This window comes from Protopterus annectens, chromosome 7.part0 (assembly GCF_019279795.1).
Source record: "Protopterus annectens isolate FY-2018-M chromosome 7.part0, PAN1.0, whole genome shotgun sequence".
NCBI classification, from domain to species: Eukaryota; Metazoa; Chordata; order Ceratodontiformes; family Protopteridae; genus Protopterus; species Protopterus annectens.
Window position 1 is genome coordinate 1,999,025,466 of NC_056739.1, and position 19,128 is coordinate 1,999,044,593.

The 19,128-nt window shown below is 39.2% G+C and overlaps 1 protein-coding gene across 3 annotated transcripts in view; it reads right to left on the minus strand.

The window, feature by feature from the left end:
- The window catches only part of LOC122807296 (collagen alpha-1(VII) chain-like), a gene marked incomplete at its 5' end in the record, with an annotated part of 1,562,855 nt that overhangs the window by 591,556 nt on the left and 952,171 nt on the right, over positions 1-19,128 (minus strand). For all 3 annotated transcript variants that reach the window (XM_044078425.1, XM_044078422.1, XM_044078423.1), the window contains 1 exon segment: positions 13,904-13,939. In XM_044078425.1, coding sequence (XP_043934360.1) covers positions 13,904-13,939 — 36 coding nt within the window.

Sequence of the window (19,128 nt, forward strand, 5' to 3'; positions counted from 1 at the left end):
CCCACACAGGTATCATTGAGAATCTTTGCCAGCTGGGGGTTAAACCTTACATCACTAGATAGGTAACCAACTTCCTCACTGACAGAATACTGTGAAAGTTGGTGAATCAACCTGTACCAGTAGAGCTGCCACCATTGGCGTACCCCAGGGATCTGTGCTTGGCCCTTTACTGTTTGGAATCTATTTCTCAACAGTTCAGGGTAAAGTATATGGCCGTATTTATATATATTTGTTTGATGATTCTTGCATGCCGTGCACAATCACTGAGTCTACCTATGATGATAACATACTACAGGAGGGGCTAACACAGACAAATGATTGCTAACAAAGTCATGTGGTCTACAAATAAATGCAAAAATGTGTCTTTATTTTGTCCTTCTGCAAAGTGGAATTCCCTGTTAATTACAGCATAGTCCTGCTATGCTGAAACCCAGTGATGCAAGCACTGGGTACATATGGACACAGCAATCTGAACTTTGACCACCAAGTGTCCACACCGGTATTGAAAGCCTATGTTGTGCACATCATAAGTCATGCAATTGTATTCTGATCTCAGGTTTATATGAAAGTACTGCACTCAAACCTTATCAGAACACTAATACAGATTATAATGCTCTCTTCTGCATATACCTCACCAGAAACATGCAGCAGCTGGGGAGACCACAGGGGTTACTCACCATGCCATGATGTATGTGGATAGACTGAAATCCATGTCACTGTAATCTGTATTGTATTGGATGAGGTGACTTCCTCCTGGCCTCCAGGACAGCCTGTATCCCTGCCATAGTGGGAAGAGTGCACATCCACAAATCAGATATAGTTGATGACATCAGCAATGACTGGTGAGGAGAATATGGCAATAACAGTGTACAAAGACTACAGAACTCTTTATTTAATGTAAGCACCACTGCTCAAGTCTGACTTGGAGTGTCTCAGACAACACTTTATAGCTAATGACATTAGCAGTGTCTAGTGAGGAGAATATGTCAATAATAGTGTCCCACATGCTGGTGTAAAAGGCTCTCTGTAATGTCAAGGAAGTGCACGCACACACACACACACACACACACACACACACACACACACACACACACACACACACACACACACACACAGACACACAGTTGAATGCAGTGAGAATAGAATCCCTACCTATCTTACTACCCAGACTACAGAACTCTGTATTTAAGGCAAGAGCCACAGCTCAAGTCTGATTTGGAGTGTCTCAGACAATACTTTATAGCTGATGACATCATCAGTATCCGATGAGGAGAATATGGCAATAACAGTGCCCAACATGTGGGTATAAAAGGCTATCTGTAATGTCAAGCAAGTGTGCACTTGCATGCAAACACACTCCATTTGACTGCAGTGACAACAGAACCCCTACCTATCTAAGTACACAGGCTACAGAACTCAGTAGCTTATGCAAGCACCACAGTACAAGTCTGACTTTTATAAGACTGAAGGTCAACTTATAGTGGATGACATCAACAGGGTATGTAGGAGAGAAGATGTTGGGAGGCCTGCATGAAATGTATGTCTAAGCATGTGCAAGTATCAAAATGCTGTCATCCATGGCACTGGAACTGTAGGATACATACTTCTGCTGTTCTGGCTAGACAGACACACACACACACACACACACACACACACACACACACACACACACACACACACACACACACACTTACTTGATTGCAGTGAGAACAGAACCCCTACCTATCTAAGAACACAGACTACAGAACTCAGTACTTTACTTAAGTGCCATGGCACAAGTCTGATTTTTACAAGGCTACAGGACAACTTATAGTGTTGATATCAGCACTGGATGCAGGACAGAAGATGATGGGAGGCCTGCATAGGTTCATGGCTTCAGAGGTTTCTAGGACATTACTAGGCTAATATCTCTGGGGTCTTTATAATTCTAGCTGTGTTAAAACTCAAGTACCCTCATTGAGCATTGTTAGATGTTCGTTGTTAGCAGAGTGATTTTGTGATCGGCACTGACTGGCCCTGTCCATGAGGGGACATTGGTGCCACCCCTTGGGTGAATTTATAATCACCCATCCAGTTGTCAATTCTGCACTTGAATAGGGTCATTGAGGAGCACTGCTTCACATGCAGTGGGAGCCTAATACAGAGGAGTGTCAATCACCGGGAGATATAACGGTCTTTCCAGTATGTTCTGTTCATAAAAATGACCTGCACCATTCAGAATGACACTGAGATAATTCCAATAAAAACTTTGATTTTATTCCGTGTATTTAAGTGCTTTTGTTCCATAAGATAAGTCATCAGAACTGATAAAACATTTTAATTTACTAGATTAAATATAAAATCAAATAAATCACATGTTTCTTCCCAACCAATAACTTATACACATTAATTACTAATTTAACACTTCTAAAAGACTTGTTAAACAGCTCACTAAAAATACATTTAATCAACCATCTAAATATTCGAGACTGAGTCATTCAACCCTGGATGACAAGTGGCATTGAATTGTAATTGCCACACCAATTCACTTTTACTTAAATGATCTTTCATGATGATCTTTCGTGATGTAACCTCTTAAATTGTTATTGACCTGCTCCAATAATAAAAACTGAATTTATGTTCTTTAAAAAGTTGGACATGCCTAAATAATCTATTTGTTGTCTTCCCATTTCTTATGTCTAGCATGTGTTCACAAATTCTACTGATAAAATGACTTCTATACCTCACTGGAGGTAGGGCATTCTGCATTGCTGTTGTGTTTTCATTCTCCCTACCAGTAATCATTCACAGCTGCAATCCATTAGCAACAAACACTGATGGAGTGCCAGCACTAGTTTTACATCTCCTACATGGAACCAAATATTTGTGATTCAGTAATTCTTATGAGTTCACACCTCATTTGTATCTTCGGGTCTATATTAGAACACCAAACATTTAAAATGTTGAGTGTTCTAATATCGACCCATTTTCAGCGAACGCTGAAAATTTCAAAGAAGCAGAAAACCGAATTCTTTCCTAGGGAAAGAATTTGGTTGTCCGTTTCTGTTGCTTCTGTATTTTCAGTGCTCTGTTGGAAAGTTATAGGTCGGGTTCAGGTAAGTTTGCGATTGAGTGCAGGTTAGATATGTGTGCGACTGTGTGGACATGAGGATTAGGGTGAGTTAGGTGAGTTAGGGTTAGGGCGTGGGTTAGGTATTTGTGCGATTGTGTGGACATGAAGGTTAGGGTGGGTTAGGTGAGTTAGGGTTAGGGCGCGGGTGAGGTGAATGTGTGATAGTGACAGACCTTAGGGTTAGGGTTTGGGTTAAGGTAAGTGGATAGTTAGTGGTGTGTGTATAGTTTAGTGTAGGGTTAGGTGTAAGATTTTAGGTGTGTGTGGACTGCTGTTTGTTTGGTGTGCTTGTGTTGTGTGTATGTGTTTTAGAACAGCAATTTTTTTTCCTAGGAAAAAATTTGCTATTCTGAGCATTCGATGTTTGGTATTTTCGATTGGTAGGGTTCGATATTAGAACACTCTACATTTTTAATGCTCGGTGTTCTAATATAGACTCGTATCTTCACTGTGCTGACAGCCCTGAATCTACACCATGTAGCTAGGGAACCTGAAGGTGAGGAGACTTGTTTATGTGGGGAGCAGAAAAGAGGCTATTACTTTTGTACATATCTGCACAGAAGATTATTGAACTTCAGAAGATATGCTTGCATTTTTCAGCTGTATACTGCATATGTTGAAATGTCATTCAGAAAAATCTGTTTTATATATATATATATATATATATATATATATATATATATATATATGTATATATATGGATCTACTTTTCTTCATCTAAATTACACTTGTTCGAAAAAGAAAAGTAGATCCCCCCACACCCCCTACTTTAATATTCTCACTCTGAAATCGCACTACAGTGGGGAAAAGGGAATAATCCCTTATACCCACTGTACCACGATCTCAACAGTAGTTTTCTTAGTTGTACGTCAACACTAAATGTTGATGTACAACTAAGATTACATGCAAACTGCATGTTTTTATAACTTTTTTCTTTCTTTCTTATTTTTATCCTCACATGAAAGTGCATTTTTGACAAAATGCACTTTCGCGGAAGTACACTTGCGAAATTCGTTTTAGTGACTGGATCCCATACATATATATATATATATATATATATATATATATATAAATATAAAGATATATATATATATATATATATATATATATATATATATATATATATATAAATATAAATATATCTTGATTAGCAAATGCTAGACTTTTATCTGTCTGCATTAGTTAGAAGTGTACTGATGGCATGGGCATGTTTGTCAGGGAATTTCACAGGTATACACGATTGGCAGTACCTTAAAATGGAATGTTCTGTGTAAAATCTGTAGACATGTTTCAGGGACATTTCATTTGATAGCACGTTTTGCATTTCGGTAATGGTTTGTTAGCAAAATGTGCCATTTGCCTGTTCTTTTGGGGGTGGGGGGAGCAAAGCTGCATTTCTGTTATGGCACCAACAAGGATATGTTGCTATTGTTACTCTCCCTTTATTTGGCATCCAACCTGTTGTTCATATTTCATATTTCTAGACTGTTTTATCTTTCCCCAGTAGGTAATACTAAAATGCCACAATTTCTGATTTATCTGGGAACAGTTATTTTGTAGTTATGTGATACTTATATGTATTATCCTTCTGTTGTGTTTTAGGACACCTAGGACTATGACACCCAGGCATCTCTATCCCTGCCCCTTCTGTGATACTGAAAATCAGGTCATTGTGGAAGCTTTTAAGTAACATGGTGCCTTTCTGCTTGACAGGGGATGTGGAGATATGTCAGGCAGAATGCATATTTGGCAGGAGAGAGTTGCAGATGTCAATGCAGTAGGCAGACACAAAAGGAAATATGATCAGGTGTGCCACAGGGTCACTGACATGATTTTATCTGCACGGAGGAGAGCAGCTGCAGTGACCATGATCAGATGGGTATTGGGGGGGGGGCTGCTACACAGCCACTACTAACAGCAAATGAGTTCATGTCCGCTGTCAGAGATCCAGACAGCTCCCTGGAAAGTGCAGAACAGTATGTCCTTGACATTGGTGCTACTGTTTTAGGGACAGCAAGCATGTCCCAGGAGGAGCTTCCAGGTAGGATTTTGTATCTCAATTATTAAATACTATTGTATAGTAAAATATTTACATCAATATGTTTGTTCTGTTTAACAAGAATTGGTTGGGGGCGGGGTTGAAGATTGCTACAGTTACCAACATATTATGATTGATTACATATGGGGCTTAGGTTGGGCTTGTCATCCAAGTTCTTGTTGAAAGTATAGTTAATGGCCATATAAAGGGCAAAATGTTTTACCCCCTGTGTTACTTTTAATAGTGATGATGTTGTCTTTACCTTTTGCTTAATGTCTTACAGGACTATCTGGCACTGGGAGCATAAAATCATCTACACATGGTAAGCCAAACATTTTTATGTCAGCAATGATGAGCAGTTCAAATAAATATTTTAGTATGTGATGTTGGTGCCAGGACTGTTGTATGTTTGCTGTGCTATCTAATAGTGGCACCTCTGTTATTTTGTTAGCATATATTGCAGTATAGTAGTGTAGGTATTATTTTTTCCTGTGTATGTTGCTTATTATCACAGGTGATCCTGCCAGTGAGAGTATGAGACTTCTACCACCTCATGTCAGAGTATCAGCAGACTCTGATGATGATAGTGACCAAACAGAGGCACAGTCTGGGGAGGGTGCAAAGGTTGAATTTGACACTGAAGTTGACATATAGCCTTCAAATAAAATTCCATCAGACACAGCCAGTAGGCCTATGCCTACCCATTCCAGTAAGCCCAAGATACTGGAGAGATGGAGGGTGAGACAATCAGTCAGGGAAGTGTGGTTACTGTGGTTTAGGTGCCTATTGACTCTGGGTGTAGCCAAAATGTGCATGAGTTGCCATGCAGGAGGGTTGCTAGGGGTGCTCAGAGGAGACGTGCAGTCCATCCTCCACCTGTTCCAGGTGTTTCTTCCAGTGCTGTTCAACATATGTTTAGGGCCATCATGGATGCACAGGCATGTTTACATAGGTCCTCCAGAGAAATGTTTACGGTTGTAGATGTGGAGCAGGCTGACATGAGTGACTGCCTCCACCATAGGTAGGTACTAGGCTATTGGCCCTGGGGCCGATACAAGCCCAGCCAAAAAGGTACCCTGGCTTTTGCCACCCAAGAAAATTATTTTCCTGTGCCACTGTTGAGCAGAGCTACAGAAGTGATCCCCAGGGTGAATTTCCTATTTCCCATCCAATTATGTTGCTGATTCAGTGGATTGGATGAGTGATACTTTCAAATGGGTGGTATCTGTGATGCAATGTCTGCTGGGAGGGAGACAGGATCCTCATGGTTGTAGATCAGCCACATCATCTGTTGTTAGCCAAAGTGGCCTTGCCTGATCACGCTTCCATAGTGGCAATACTTCCATCAGTGGTTGGGCTGTCCACACCCAGACATGGCAGGCCACAAGGTCATGGTCCTGGGCGTCCTTGTGAGGGGAGCTCATCCAGCAGACATCAGTCATGTTCATGGGCTGTCCACACCCAGACACGGCAGGCCATGGGGTCATGGTCCTGGGCGTCCTTGTGAGGGGAGCTCATCCAGCAGACATCAGTCATGTTCAGGGAACAGCAGTCTATCTGACCACCTCTACAATGCATGGCTCACACCTGTCCAACATACCAAGATGTACAGCTAGCATAGAGCTTGGCTGTGTTCATACAGACACTCACATCCAATTTCACCTGGAGGACCCATACAGACACACACAGCAGTTACATGGTTCAACCAGGAAGCTTAAAACTAATTTTGTCTTACTGGCCATTAGTTACTTTATCCAAATCTCTTTCTTACTCACAGACACACTCATTGACCTTTTGTGTCAACCTAGGCTTTCTGCTCCCTGACACAACACCCTGTGCAAGTGATGATAACTGTGCCATATCCATGTTTTCTATCTTTTGGATTCAGGGATACATAAGCTTTGTGTCTGATGCTCAGGGTGCATAGCTGATTTAGTGCTTGATATATCTGTATTTGTGATGTTAAATTGTAATTGTACCTTTGACTTATACTGGTCTCAGAAAGTTAGATAGTTGATAGCATCAAAACTTTTCCATTTTTATTGTTAATGATGTTGTGACGGTTGTGAAGTCTGAAACTGAAATGTGTATCATTACTTTCTAATTCTCTCCTTAATGATTTTCCAGTACAAACTTATGGTGCTAAACTGTGGGCATACAATTACTATCACTACTTTTGAGAAGTATGACTGTGTGAATCTTTGATACCTGAGACCTACTACTTTGTAATGGACTCATATAAGTCAAATAAGTCTCTGCTGTCTCATGTTAAGGTAATTTCTGTACAAATCTCCCACCTTTTACTTGCTTACACTACCAAGTAACAACATGCAAAGATATGGCAGTCATTCATATTATTACACAATACACTCCAGGTTCAACATTTACCTTATATATCCAGCAGTTGCAACAGTTTTAGTTTGGGGCTGACTCTGTCTGGTGCATGCAGTACACAGCCATTACAAGGGTAGGTAAAGGTTGTGAGTGTTGCCTGACATCAATGTTACTATATGTATGTGGGTAGCAGGAAGGTTTTAGGCCCTTAGGTGATGAGTGAGTGTACTATGTGTTGTCTCTTAGTCAATGTGAGGGCATATTGAGCAGACCTACATCTGCCTACACCCACAGAAGCTGCTGCTTCCCCCTCTGACTCCTCACCTGCATGTGGCTGTGGTGACCTTGCCATTGGTGGTGGGATGTGTGCCCCTTCCCCTTGTTGATCTTGCTGAAGCTGTTTTCTCTGGATGGCATATACTGTGAATATTTCAGTTCACATACATAGATTGTACTGCAGGGCTCCCCCAGATATATCTAGGCACCAGAACCATGACTTCAGCAGCCCAAACACATGCTCTATGATATTTCTGGTTTGAGAGTGTGCCTCATTGTGGTGTTCTTCAGCAGATGTGTGTGCATTTCTGATTGGTGTCATCAGCCATGGTTCCATTGCATAACCTGCACTGCCCAGTAAGTGACCCTGTGGGATATATCCCCTAGTCAACATCTGATACAGTTGGGAGGTGTACCAGATATATGAGTCATGGTAACTACCTGGGTTGGCAGCACACATGTTCAAGAGGATTCTCTGGCATTACACACACCTTGGCAGTTAATAGCGTAGAAGCCCTTTCTATTAATGTAGCACCTTCCCTGTCCCCTAGGTGGTGCCTTAATTTCTACATGTGTGCAATCTATGGCACACAGTACTTCAGGGTAATGTGCTACAGGGTAGAACTTCTGCATATTTCTGGCCTTATTTTTAGGGGTACAGGGAAAATATATGTGGTTACTAGCATGCGGGAGCATAGCATTCAGGAACTGATAGAGGAACGTGGATGCTGATGCCTGTGACACCCTCCAGCATGTCCCCTGTTGTTCTTTGAAAGGTACCTGTAGCTAAAATTCTAAGTGCAACACATACCTTTGTCTCCATTGGGATGGGCTCCCGTTGGTTTGCCCTGGGTCTGAGTTGAGGATGATAGAGGTTGCAGAGTTCCTGTAGTCTGTGTCTCTGTCCACCCTATAGTGCTCTACAATTTCCACATCATGTAGGTTGTGATAAGTTACCTGGGGTCTGAAAACTCTTCTCCTTGTTGACCTTGGTCTATTAGCAGCAGCAGCAGCATAGACTTCAAACTGTTGCACCTATACATGAATTAAAGCAACACCAGCCCCTAACATTGTTTCTGTGTAGACTCCTTTTTCGTGGCTGTATTCCAATAGGTTTGGAATTTGCAGGGAAAACCAGCACTGAGTCTACATGGTTGCTTTATAGCTTGTTGAATATCCCTTCCATTATAGATTGGTTGATTAGCATACAATTCAGCTGCTTATGCTGTAATTTCCATGCCACAGTGTTCAACTTGTTTGCACGGCTGTGCGTGTAGAGTTGCTTAATGAATACAAAACAGTGCACTGCCGTGTGCGTGTAGTGACGCAATGCCCATACAGTGTATACGGACTGTTTAGTCTTTACTGAATCTGGCTGATAGACTTTGTGTTTTAAAATTTTTCACTGGAATTAAAAATAGAGTGTTTATCCTTACCTTATTCACTTGGCTAATTTAGCCTTTTCTGCCCCCCCCCACCTACATTCATTACAATCCTTATCTAAGGCCCTTCATATATTTACTGAATTCCTTTCAATCACTGACACTTCCCAATGACTACCCCACACCAATTAAAAGTCTTCTTAACATCTATCAGCAGTATGCCCTTCACTGCCACTTTAGTTCCACCCACACAAGTATATTTAAGGGCAATCTCAAGTAATCAGTGGATGAATGCCACTTGATAAAGCTTACTTGCAGATCTTCCAATTGCATCTGCTCCTGCTCCAGCCTCATCTTCATCACTTTAGCAAACAATTTAACATCAGTGTTACATAGTGAAATTTGTCAGACATTGACTGGATCCTTTGCACCCCCCCTTTTCCTTTTGTAAGACAATAATCACCTCATTTTTTATGAGACAAGTAGGTCACCCATTACCATTACTTCTTTCACCACTCCCACCAAAACTCTACCTACCACTGATGCAGTCAACATATAGTAATTAATGAAGAAACATTCTGGCCCTGCTACCTCCCTACTTCTTACACCTAATCTCTTTGAATATCTGTCCTTCCCATGCAAGTCAAACTGGATCTCTTCTTGAAAGTTTTTTCTCTGTAATTCTTTAAATACCTAAACTGTTACCCAGTTTCTTTATATACGTCTCTGTAAAGCCTCCCTGATATCTACAGTCTTAACCACCATTCGCCTCATTTCCTTAATCTGAACCTTTTTGCTTTGGTCTTTTACTTTTCAAGTCAACAGCTTAGTCTCCCGGCCTTCCTTGCCCACCAACTATCTCTCCTCTTCTCCACTTCTGCTTCTACCCATCCCTCTTCCAACCATTTTATTTTAACGTTTTATCAACAAATAAAACTTTCAGTCTGCTTCAATACAACTGGTTTTATATAAATACTAGGAGGAGAAAGAGAACTATTGATTTATTTGTTTATTTGTTTACCAGGAAAGTCTGACTAGGCAAGAACACATTTTCAGCAGATAATTGGGGAGAAAAGCTCCAGAAGATACAAATTACAACAATTTTACACAGGATAAATACACAATGGTAAGAGAAAAATATAAACATCAAAATAATCTACAGAATTTTGTTTTTTCAATCTGATAAACATTATTATCACAAAATGAAAATCAGAATAGACCACAGTACTATTAGCACAACTTGAGGAAAATATATCAGATACCATCACAATTAAATATGTAACATGAACAGACAATAACATAAAATTCAATTTAATAAGGTTAAGACAAATTGAAGCAGTAAAACGAAAAGTAACTTGCACATTACTCAAAGCTGGCCTGCATATAGTCCATAGTGAGCAATCAGCCAGCTGACAGACATTAAATGGGGGAGGGAGGAGGGAGAAGAGGGTTTTGGACTAAAAATCTCTACTCTTAGGATTCCGGACACAGCTCTAAAATAGAATGCCACCACAATGAGATCTGATTGGTTTGGGGAGGTGTTTTTGAAGCACCTAAGTATTGCAACATAGAGCACCATTTTAGGCCAACTCTACACAGACACAGATGCTGACGAAGTTTATTACCCAAGAAACTGTGGGGAGAGTTCCAGTTGGATAAACAACCTACAGACATTATAAAATATAAATGTATTTAAGATAAGTATGAAAGAAAAAGAAAAAATATACAAGATAAATGAAAAATGAATATGAAAAGAAAAAAAATGGTAGTATTAGTGGCAGAAGATAAAGGCTTCCCTTTCCACAGTCACAAAAGAAAGGAAATATTAAGATGAGCATATTAAACAATAGTACATTAAAGTACAGAGAGCTGTAGACCAATACAGGCTAATGTATGAATTGGAAATATTGGTTTGAAACAGATAAAATAAGAGAGTTAGTATAAAGTATATGAGGGCATGTGGAAAAAAGAGAAGTTTGGGTATCACTCTGGTTTCATACAGGAACATTGCCAAAAAGTGGAAAGGAGTTATTTTAGTAAAGGCCACACTCATTAAAATACTATGTATTTTAATGGCTGCCATTACTTATAATCATCCAGTTTTATTCCAGTGATTAGACTCAGAGGTTTTTGCCATTTGGTAAAGGAAAATTCTGTTCTTCAATGCATTTAACCTTATCGCAGCCTTATCTTTTCCTGTAATATTATCTACATGCTATTTACTGTTTAAAAGCCTTCATTACATTTGAATTTCTTTATTCCATTTTTTTCTGCCACAGAGCATTTCAAAGAGAAAATATTTCAGATTTCCTGGCAAAGACCAAACATCCAAATTTCTTAGCTCTTAGAATTAGCACTTCCTACTGTTTTACAGCATGAAACTGTCTTGCTGAGGCCAGTAAAGTGCTATTAAATACCCAAATTAACATAAAACAATGAGCAAAATGAGAGATGTACTATGCTGTAACACTACTAAATAAAGGGGCAATTTTTGTCACTAAATTTAAGGAAGTCTGAAGTACTACAAACCTTGCCATGTCTTTGAAGTGACAACTGTTAGCCACAACTGAATGAACAGAGCTGCTAAACGGAACTCACATGTCTAACATCTCAGGGAGAGCTGAAGGTATGGCAATTGTTTAAGAGCTACAGATTTGATTTTCTAATAAAATCCTGCAATTTAGCTATGTTGGTTGAAAAGGGCTGAAATAAATTGAGATCAGTCAGTGAAAAGGAAAAGATGACGAGGCTTCTAAAGGCTGTCTAGGAAGCCGGTGAATCACAGCACTATTACTTTGTCTAAATGAAGAAAAGAATACCTAGTTTATTACATCTAGAATTTAAATAATACCTAGTTTATTACATCTAGAATTTAAATAATACCTAGTTTATTACATCTAGAATTTAAAGAATACCTAGTTTATTACATCTAGAATTTAAAGAATACCTAGTTTATTACATCTAGAATTTAAATAATACCTAGTTTATTACATCTAGAATTTAAATAATACCTAGTTTATTACATCTAGAATTTAAATAATACCTAGTTTATTACATCTAGAATTTGTCATGCAATGCAGGCAAAAAATGTTTTGTGGGAAGAAGATAAACATTTATGAAAAACTAAATTATTCCTGCAGATGATGATTTGTGGGTAAAGGAAAGTACAATAAACTACAAAATAGCAGAGTGATACTAATGCCTTACTATAGTACAGAATATTATACTATAAAGACTGAAACATGTTTTTCAAGTGGCAGGGTAGAGCTTTCCCTTAAATGAAATAATCTCATCATACAAAATGCATTGGTAGAAAAGTGTTCAGAGTAGACCTGGGTGCCTTAATATATTTTTACATCTCCTTGGGAAAACAACTGAAATGGTCTTAAAGAACTTGAGGCAGACATTTTTTTCTTTACAATATATATTGTATTATATTATATATTATTTTATAATGTATTACAGTTAAGATGAGTAAAGTATGTGTATGCATATACTTGAGTGTGTATTAAAATGTTTTATATAAGATATCTTTTAGCAGAAATATTAATATTTCTAATTAATGGATTTAATAAACTTGTTTTGCATTTCAAAAGCAAATGTAAAATTGACTTTAATAATGTTACATAATAATAACATATTAATACAATAAAAAGTAGATTAATGGGATATGACTAATCATGTTAATTGTTTTAAACGGGAGAGTCCAACGGGACTCATATGACCCCCAAAGGAAAAACCTTTTTTAGCTTTTATTTACAGGAACATAAAAACATAGAAATGTTGTTTTAGTATTAATTTGGACATCCATTTCTCTACAGAACATGAAGTTTCCATATATATATATATATATATATATATATATATATATATATATATATATATAGATATAGATAGATTGCTAGACAGAGCTATCTATCTATCTATTCATTGGGAAATATCTTCATGGGGTTATGGCAGAAGACAAACAGTTCAAAGGCAACAGATTAACCTATGAATTTATGACTCTATAAATACTGACATAGACTGTATGACATTTGTCATGCGAGCAATCTGCTTCCCATAATTTCAAAATTGGGATGCTGCAATTACATAAATGACAACTAAAGAAAATTAGCATTAATGGTGCATAACAGCTCAGAATCATGGTAGAAATATGTCTCTTGGCAACTGGTGTTTCTTCTCTCAGCACCATAGTCAGCCATTAAAAGAACATGAATGAATAAGGACATGGTCTAGAGTGAGCAGACAAATCAGTGACAGATCTTAACAAAGAGATGAGGAAAGCTGTAGTAATTATCAACAGATGTAGTGAACAATGTGGATTTCCCAAGGAATCAGCCAGTTCTCCATAGCAAAACCAATCAATGAATGCAGTGCTGCAAAATGCAGGGTCAGCATACTGCATTTTGTTTAACTTACTCAAACGTGTAATGCCTATACCTAGGCACAGCTAATTAAATGTTGGATGTAAAGTCCATAAAAAGTGATACTGCAGCCGCCATAGCCCTGACAAGAGCATAATCAGAATTAGTCATCAGTAGATGTTGGGTGCCTCTGCGGTACATGTGGCACAGAAAACAACTTGCAACTCATCGGACATACTCATGGTTTGACTCCCAAGATGCACATCTTTTATTTCTGCAACTATTTCATCACTTTTTAAAGTTTCATAACAATTTAGAAGTTATACAGGATGAAGTCAACCCATGCCCTAAAATTATGAAAAGCTTAGCAACAGCTAGGTGGAAGAGAACTTACCACAGGTCCAGGCAGTCCAGGGGGTCCCTGAGGTCCCTAAAAAAATGAAAGTAAAAGCAGTTAATTGTATGTTTTTTGGATGAAGTTGAAATTTTGTGACTGGGTAATGGCATCAGGGTAGATTGCTGTAACAATACATAGTAAGATATATATATATATATATATATATATATATATATATATATATATATATATATATATAGGTTCATAGGTGTGTACTAGGCTAATGGCCCTGGGGCCTTTACAAGCCTAGCCTTAGAATTACCCTGGCATAGTGCCACCTGGCATTAGTTCCCGGTGCCTCTATCGAGTAGATACATGCATATACTTCTCTGGTCCTAATGGTACACATTCACAAGAAAACTACAGCAGCTCAATCATATTCGCTCATTATCATAGTAGGTTTCAAGTCACTGAAATGTTCCATCTCATTATAGTTGGATATCCCACTATGCCATCAGCTGTCACCTTTAGCAACTTTTTACACATGGTTTCACAACAGCATTTTGTATATTCATTAATATATCGATATGTAGGTTCAGTCTACTGTCTGATAAATAGTACATACTATGTATGAAATTAGGGACAATGCGAGAGAAAACAATACTGTTGACAGGCACAAAATCTTCTCAAAAAATAAGTTACACCATGAATGTACAAATTACTATTGGGAATAACAGCAGTCTTTCAGGTAATACATCAAAAAGTAGATATTATGCCTATCCAGTGCTATCTAGGGATAATGGCCTGACCATCACCCAAGCAACCTGAGCTCATTTTATTGGTGTTGGCATCTGATGGTGCTAGCCAGGAGGATGGCTGTGCCTATCCTGAGGAAGAAACCTTGGCTGGTGTATGCCTAGCATTGCTCTTGCAAAAGCCAGAGCTGAGAGAGAGATAACACCAGGCTGGGGATGAGTGGGAAGGTACAGTTGTGTAAGAACTTACCATAACAGCTGATGCCCTACTGATCACTGTTGCAGTATTTAAAACAGATGGGTTTTTACTGCTGATGTCCGTCTGGGGTACAAATCTTAAAATTTCCCTGCAGTATACGTCCAGTGTATAACTTCAGGTCACAAGCATAGGAATATACTGGTGGATGTATGAGCATAAATCCTTAGCCTGTCTCTATGTTATTAGCCTGAAGACATCTGATAGATTGCACAGCTGGGAGGGGGCCAAGCAGAAGGGTAGTGGAGACCCCTTGGTCCTAGGGTCTGCCAGATAGGGCAAAAAAGAGACAATAGTATCTTTAGGGGAATATAATACAGCAACAGTGACCAGTAGAACATCTTCTGTTATGGTAAGTTCTTACACAGTTCTACTATGTCCTGACTGAGATCACTGTCCAAACAGATGGAGGATTCCCATAGTTCAAGGGAACAGAAGGGTCGATGGTTGAGAATGGAGAGAACTGTCTAAGAGTCTAAACAGGATTGGCCTAGTGAATTCAGCCTTGGATCTTGAAAAGGTATTCATTCTCTAGTGTTTTGTGAAAGTGTGTGCAGAAGACCAGGTGGGAGCCTCGAGGATTAGCCTGGCATCCATCCCTATGTATAAGGCCCCCCAAGGAGGCCACTGCCCTGGTAAAGTGAGCTCAAGGGCAGCTGGGCAGGGGTTTGACATTGTGTGAGTAACAAAATGAACTGGACTTAGAGATCCAGCTTGCAATGGCTTGTTTAGACACTGGCTGGCCCAGCCTGGAGTCTATGAAAGAGACAAACAGTTGGTTTTACTTACAGACAGATTTATTCTTATCCAAATAAAATCTCAGCTATCAGTGTACTGTATAATTAGGGAATGTAGGAGTCTTTCAACTTGTTCTGTGGGTTTAGAAAGAAATGAGCAGGTTGAGAGAAATCTTGTTCAACACTTTAGACATGAAAGAGGGGTTAACCCTCCAGGATACTCTGTCCTTGTAAAAAATAAAAAAAACCTAGGATGGCCACGTGTTCCTGTATTTCTGAGGCTTGCCTAGCATAAGTACAAGCCACCAACAGGATAGTTTTCCAAGTGCAGAATCTGAAAGTAGAAGATGGAGATGGCTCAACGTGAGGCAGAGTGAGCTTTTCTAGCATGATGGTGAGGTCCCAAGGTGGGGGCACAAGTTTCCTCAGTGGTTTTAAATGTAGCACCTGTATATCTGGGGATAATAGGGATATGGATTTGGAATGCACCCTGTTCAAGACATCAACCCAAAAGATAAGTTAGAAGCAAACACCTGTGGCCAAATGGTGGTCAGTATCTATCATAGCAGTAATCCTAGGACCTGCTGGTGGATGTCAGCAATAAAGAAAGCTGCAGGATTAAAAAAAGATACCTTCTGTGCAATGGTAGCTGGGGTCTACAAATCTGACTGATGAGTACTGATAAGTTAGCAAGGCAGCAGCTGTGGCAGCCACCAAAACAATGATCAGGCTGCAGGTGGAGTCTGTCAAGGTCATGAAGAATGACTTTTAAATTGCTTCAAAGAAATTAAGGCAAACAATTTGGCAATGCGGGAGAAGAAAGTACGATATTTTCCAAGCTGTTTTCAGCGAGTGTGGAGAAAAATTGCCTTCAACTGGGAATACTGTTGAGAGGGGGAGGAAAACTTTGAAGAACATCTCAATTTGCTGGGCATTTCCTATTTGGAAGAGGCATGTTAGAATCAGATGATGGAATTTGATAAAGTTTGGTAGATTAGGTCACTATGGCATTAAACTGCTTTTTTGGCCAGGATGCATGACTAGATGAGATCTGGATGGAAATGTTGAAGGCACTGGACATTCTTGGGGTGTTATGGTTAATGTTGCATTAAAGACTAGGAATATACCTGTGGACTAACAAATACGGGTAGTTCTTTCCATTTTTAGAAAGGGGACAAGATGGTGACACTTTTAAAGGACTTGCCCTTCCTTATCGGTCTCTCAGATAAAACATATATCAGGGTTCTAGAAAGGAGACTATCTAATAGTTAAGCGTCTTGTTCATATTGGATGGGTCATGGGAGTTTGCTGCTACTGTCTACATGTATTATCCAGACTTGGAGAAAAGCATATGGTCACTTACCGTGCAACGTCTTTGAGAAGTTTTACTACAGTACGTGGTTTCAGTGCTGTTGCTACATGTCATCTGGTACCCAATTTTGAGAAGTAAGAAAAGACTGACTACAACTTTGACCTGTTGCTATGTAGTGTGGAGCTTCTTTTTAATGCTGACTATTACTAAAGCAGAAGTGCACATTCACTGTACACCATTAAAGCCAGTTACCCCTTGTTTAATAACTGGTATGAGTGGTTAAAGTCAACCTTACACTGCTGCTTTCTTGTCAAATCAAATACTGATGGCAGTGGTGCGGGAATTAAAACCAGTAGGCCCTAACTTTCACATATTAATTGGTGGCATTTGTAGACCCATTTGCCACATACTAATTAGCAGGTAGTTGTTGAATAATGTAGCCTGGACTTGCATAACCTGTAAAACAAATCTGATCACCAAAAAAAGAATATTCTTGCATCCACAAGGTAAATATGCAGCAGTATATCTTACAGAGTAATCATTTTATTTTTTAGCTAGTGTAGTTACAAAGTAGGCAGAAATGTACACTGTAGACTATGGAAAATGCCAGTGTCACATGACTTTGGAATGAAGAACTGAAAGAATTACATATGCCACTACTACAAAATAAACATGACAACAAACGTAACTGCAGATTAAATGTAGTCCACTAAAACTACAGTCAGTCAGGTAGTGACTGTAGGTGCAAAGTATGAAGCAAAGCAACTCAATTCAACCCCATATGATCATAGATCTCAGTTAGAACTAAACAGACTAGACGTGGAGATGAAATGCCTGGAGGAAAAGGAAGCTGAGAGAACTAAACAGCCTGAAGCACAGGAAAGGGAGAAGGAAGTGTGAGAAGAAAGAAGAACTAGCGTGAGAAGGAGGTGCTCACTCTTCATCAAAGGCACATGAATAATGCGGAGGGTGCAGCAAAACCAAATTCTTTCCACAATTTAGACAGAAAGATGACTTTCATAGTTTTATGCAGGAGTTTGCACAGGGGCAATGGGTGGCACTTTAACTGATCTGCTTAAAGGCCAGTCAATGCATGTTATGTCCAAAATGTCACGTGAATTGTCTGAATTATGATAATGCTAAACAATGTTTATTTGCATATTTTAAAATGGATTCTGAAGTGTAAGGGAAAAAAAATCAGAGAGGACAGAAGAAAGACAAATGACAGTGAGAGTCATTATTGCAAAAATAAGGACTTATTTTCATAGGTGTTTGAGTGGATGTAAATTTACTAGATTTGAAATGTCATACAACCTTATTATAAGGTATTTTGCATGAAAACATGATATTCTGGCTAGGGAATCAATAGTTTTGTATGTAAAACTGCCGAGGAAATTTGGAAAAAAGGATTATCACTACCTAGCCAGCAAGGAACAACTGCATGAAAAGGGAGCACCCACCACTACATATAGGAATTAGGGGAACACACTGGGGTTCTGAATTCTCAGAGCAGATTACACAGGCAAAAAGGGAAAACATTAAGGTCTTGTACTAAAATGTTTCTGGTGTCAGATGGTTTAAATGTCCACAGTGACAGTGATTGTTGAAGAAAAAAACTTGTGTGTGTGTGTGGGGGGGGGGGGTTAATAAAATTATCAACCCAGTCGAGGTAAGCAGACTTGAAACTGCAGCTGCTCCAGATTCTCACAAAAGCCTGCACCCTATCCTGGTAGGGAAGGTTTTGCTAAGAGTGATACTGTATTAGATGATATTGCTAAGCCTGTAGTTTTAAGAGAGAAGCATTACATGCCAAGGAAGGTTCATGAGAGGACATCTATTCAGGTGTAATTTGCCAGGGTTCATTTGAACTGAGGTTCAAAACAAGGATACAAGCAAGTGGCATGTTTGATGACATCCATGCAAATGTTCTAATAGGCAATGGTTCTGATAGACAAGTAAGGAGGCAATCATGTAAGAAAGGTAGCGGGGGAGAGGGTGATACCTGTTAAGTGTTCACACCTCTAGTACAGGAGGGTAAAGTGGTCATTTCAAAAAAAGAGCTAGGCGAATTCTGAACCACAGCCACAGCTGGCAGATTGCACTGGATTTCCCGCTGAAAGGAGTTACCTCAGGGGAAGAAATGGCTGATAACAGTGAGCCTAAATTTGAGCTACAAAATGCTGCATTTCTTTTAAAAGGACAAATGGGGAGGATCTCAAACT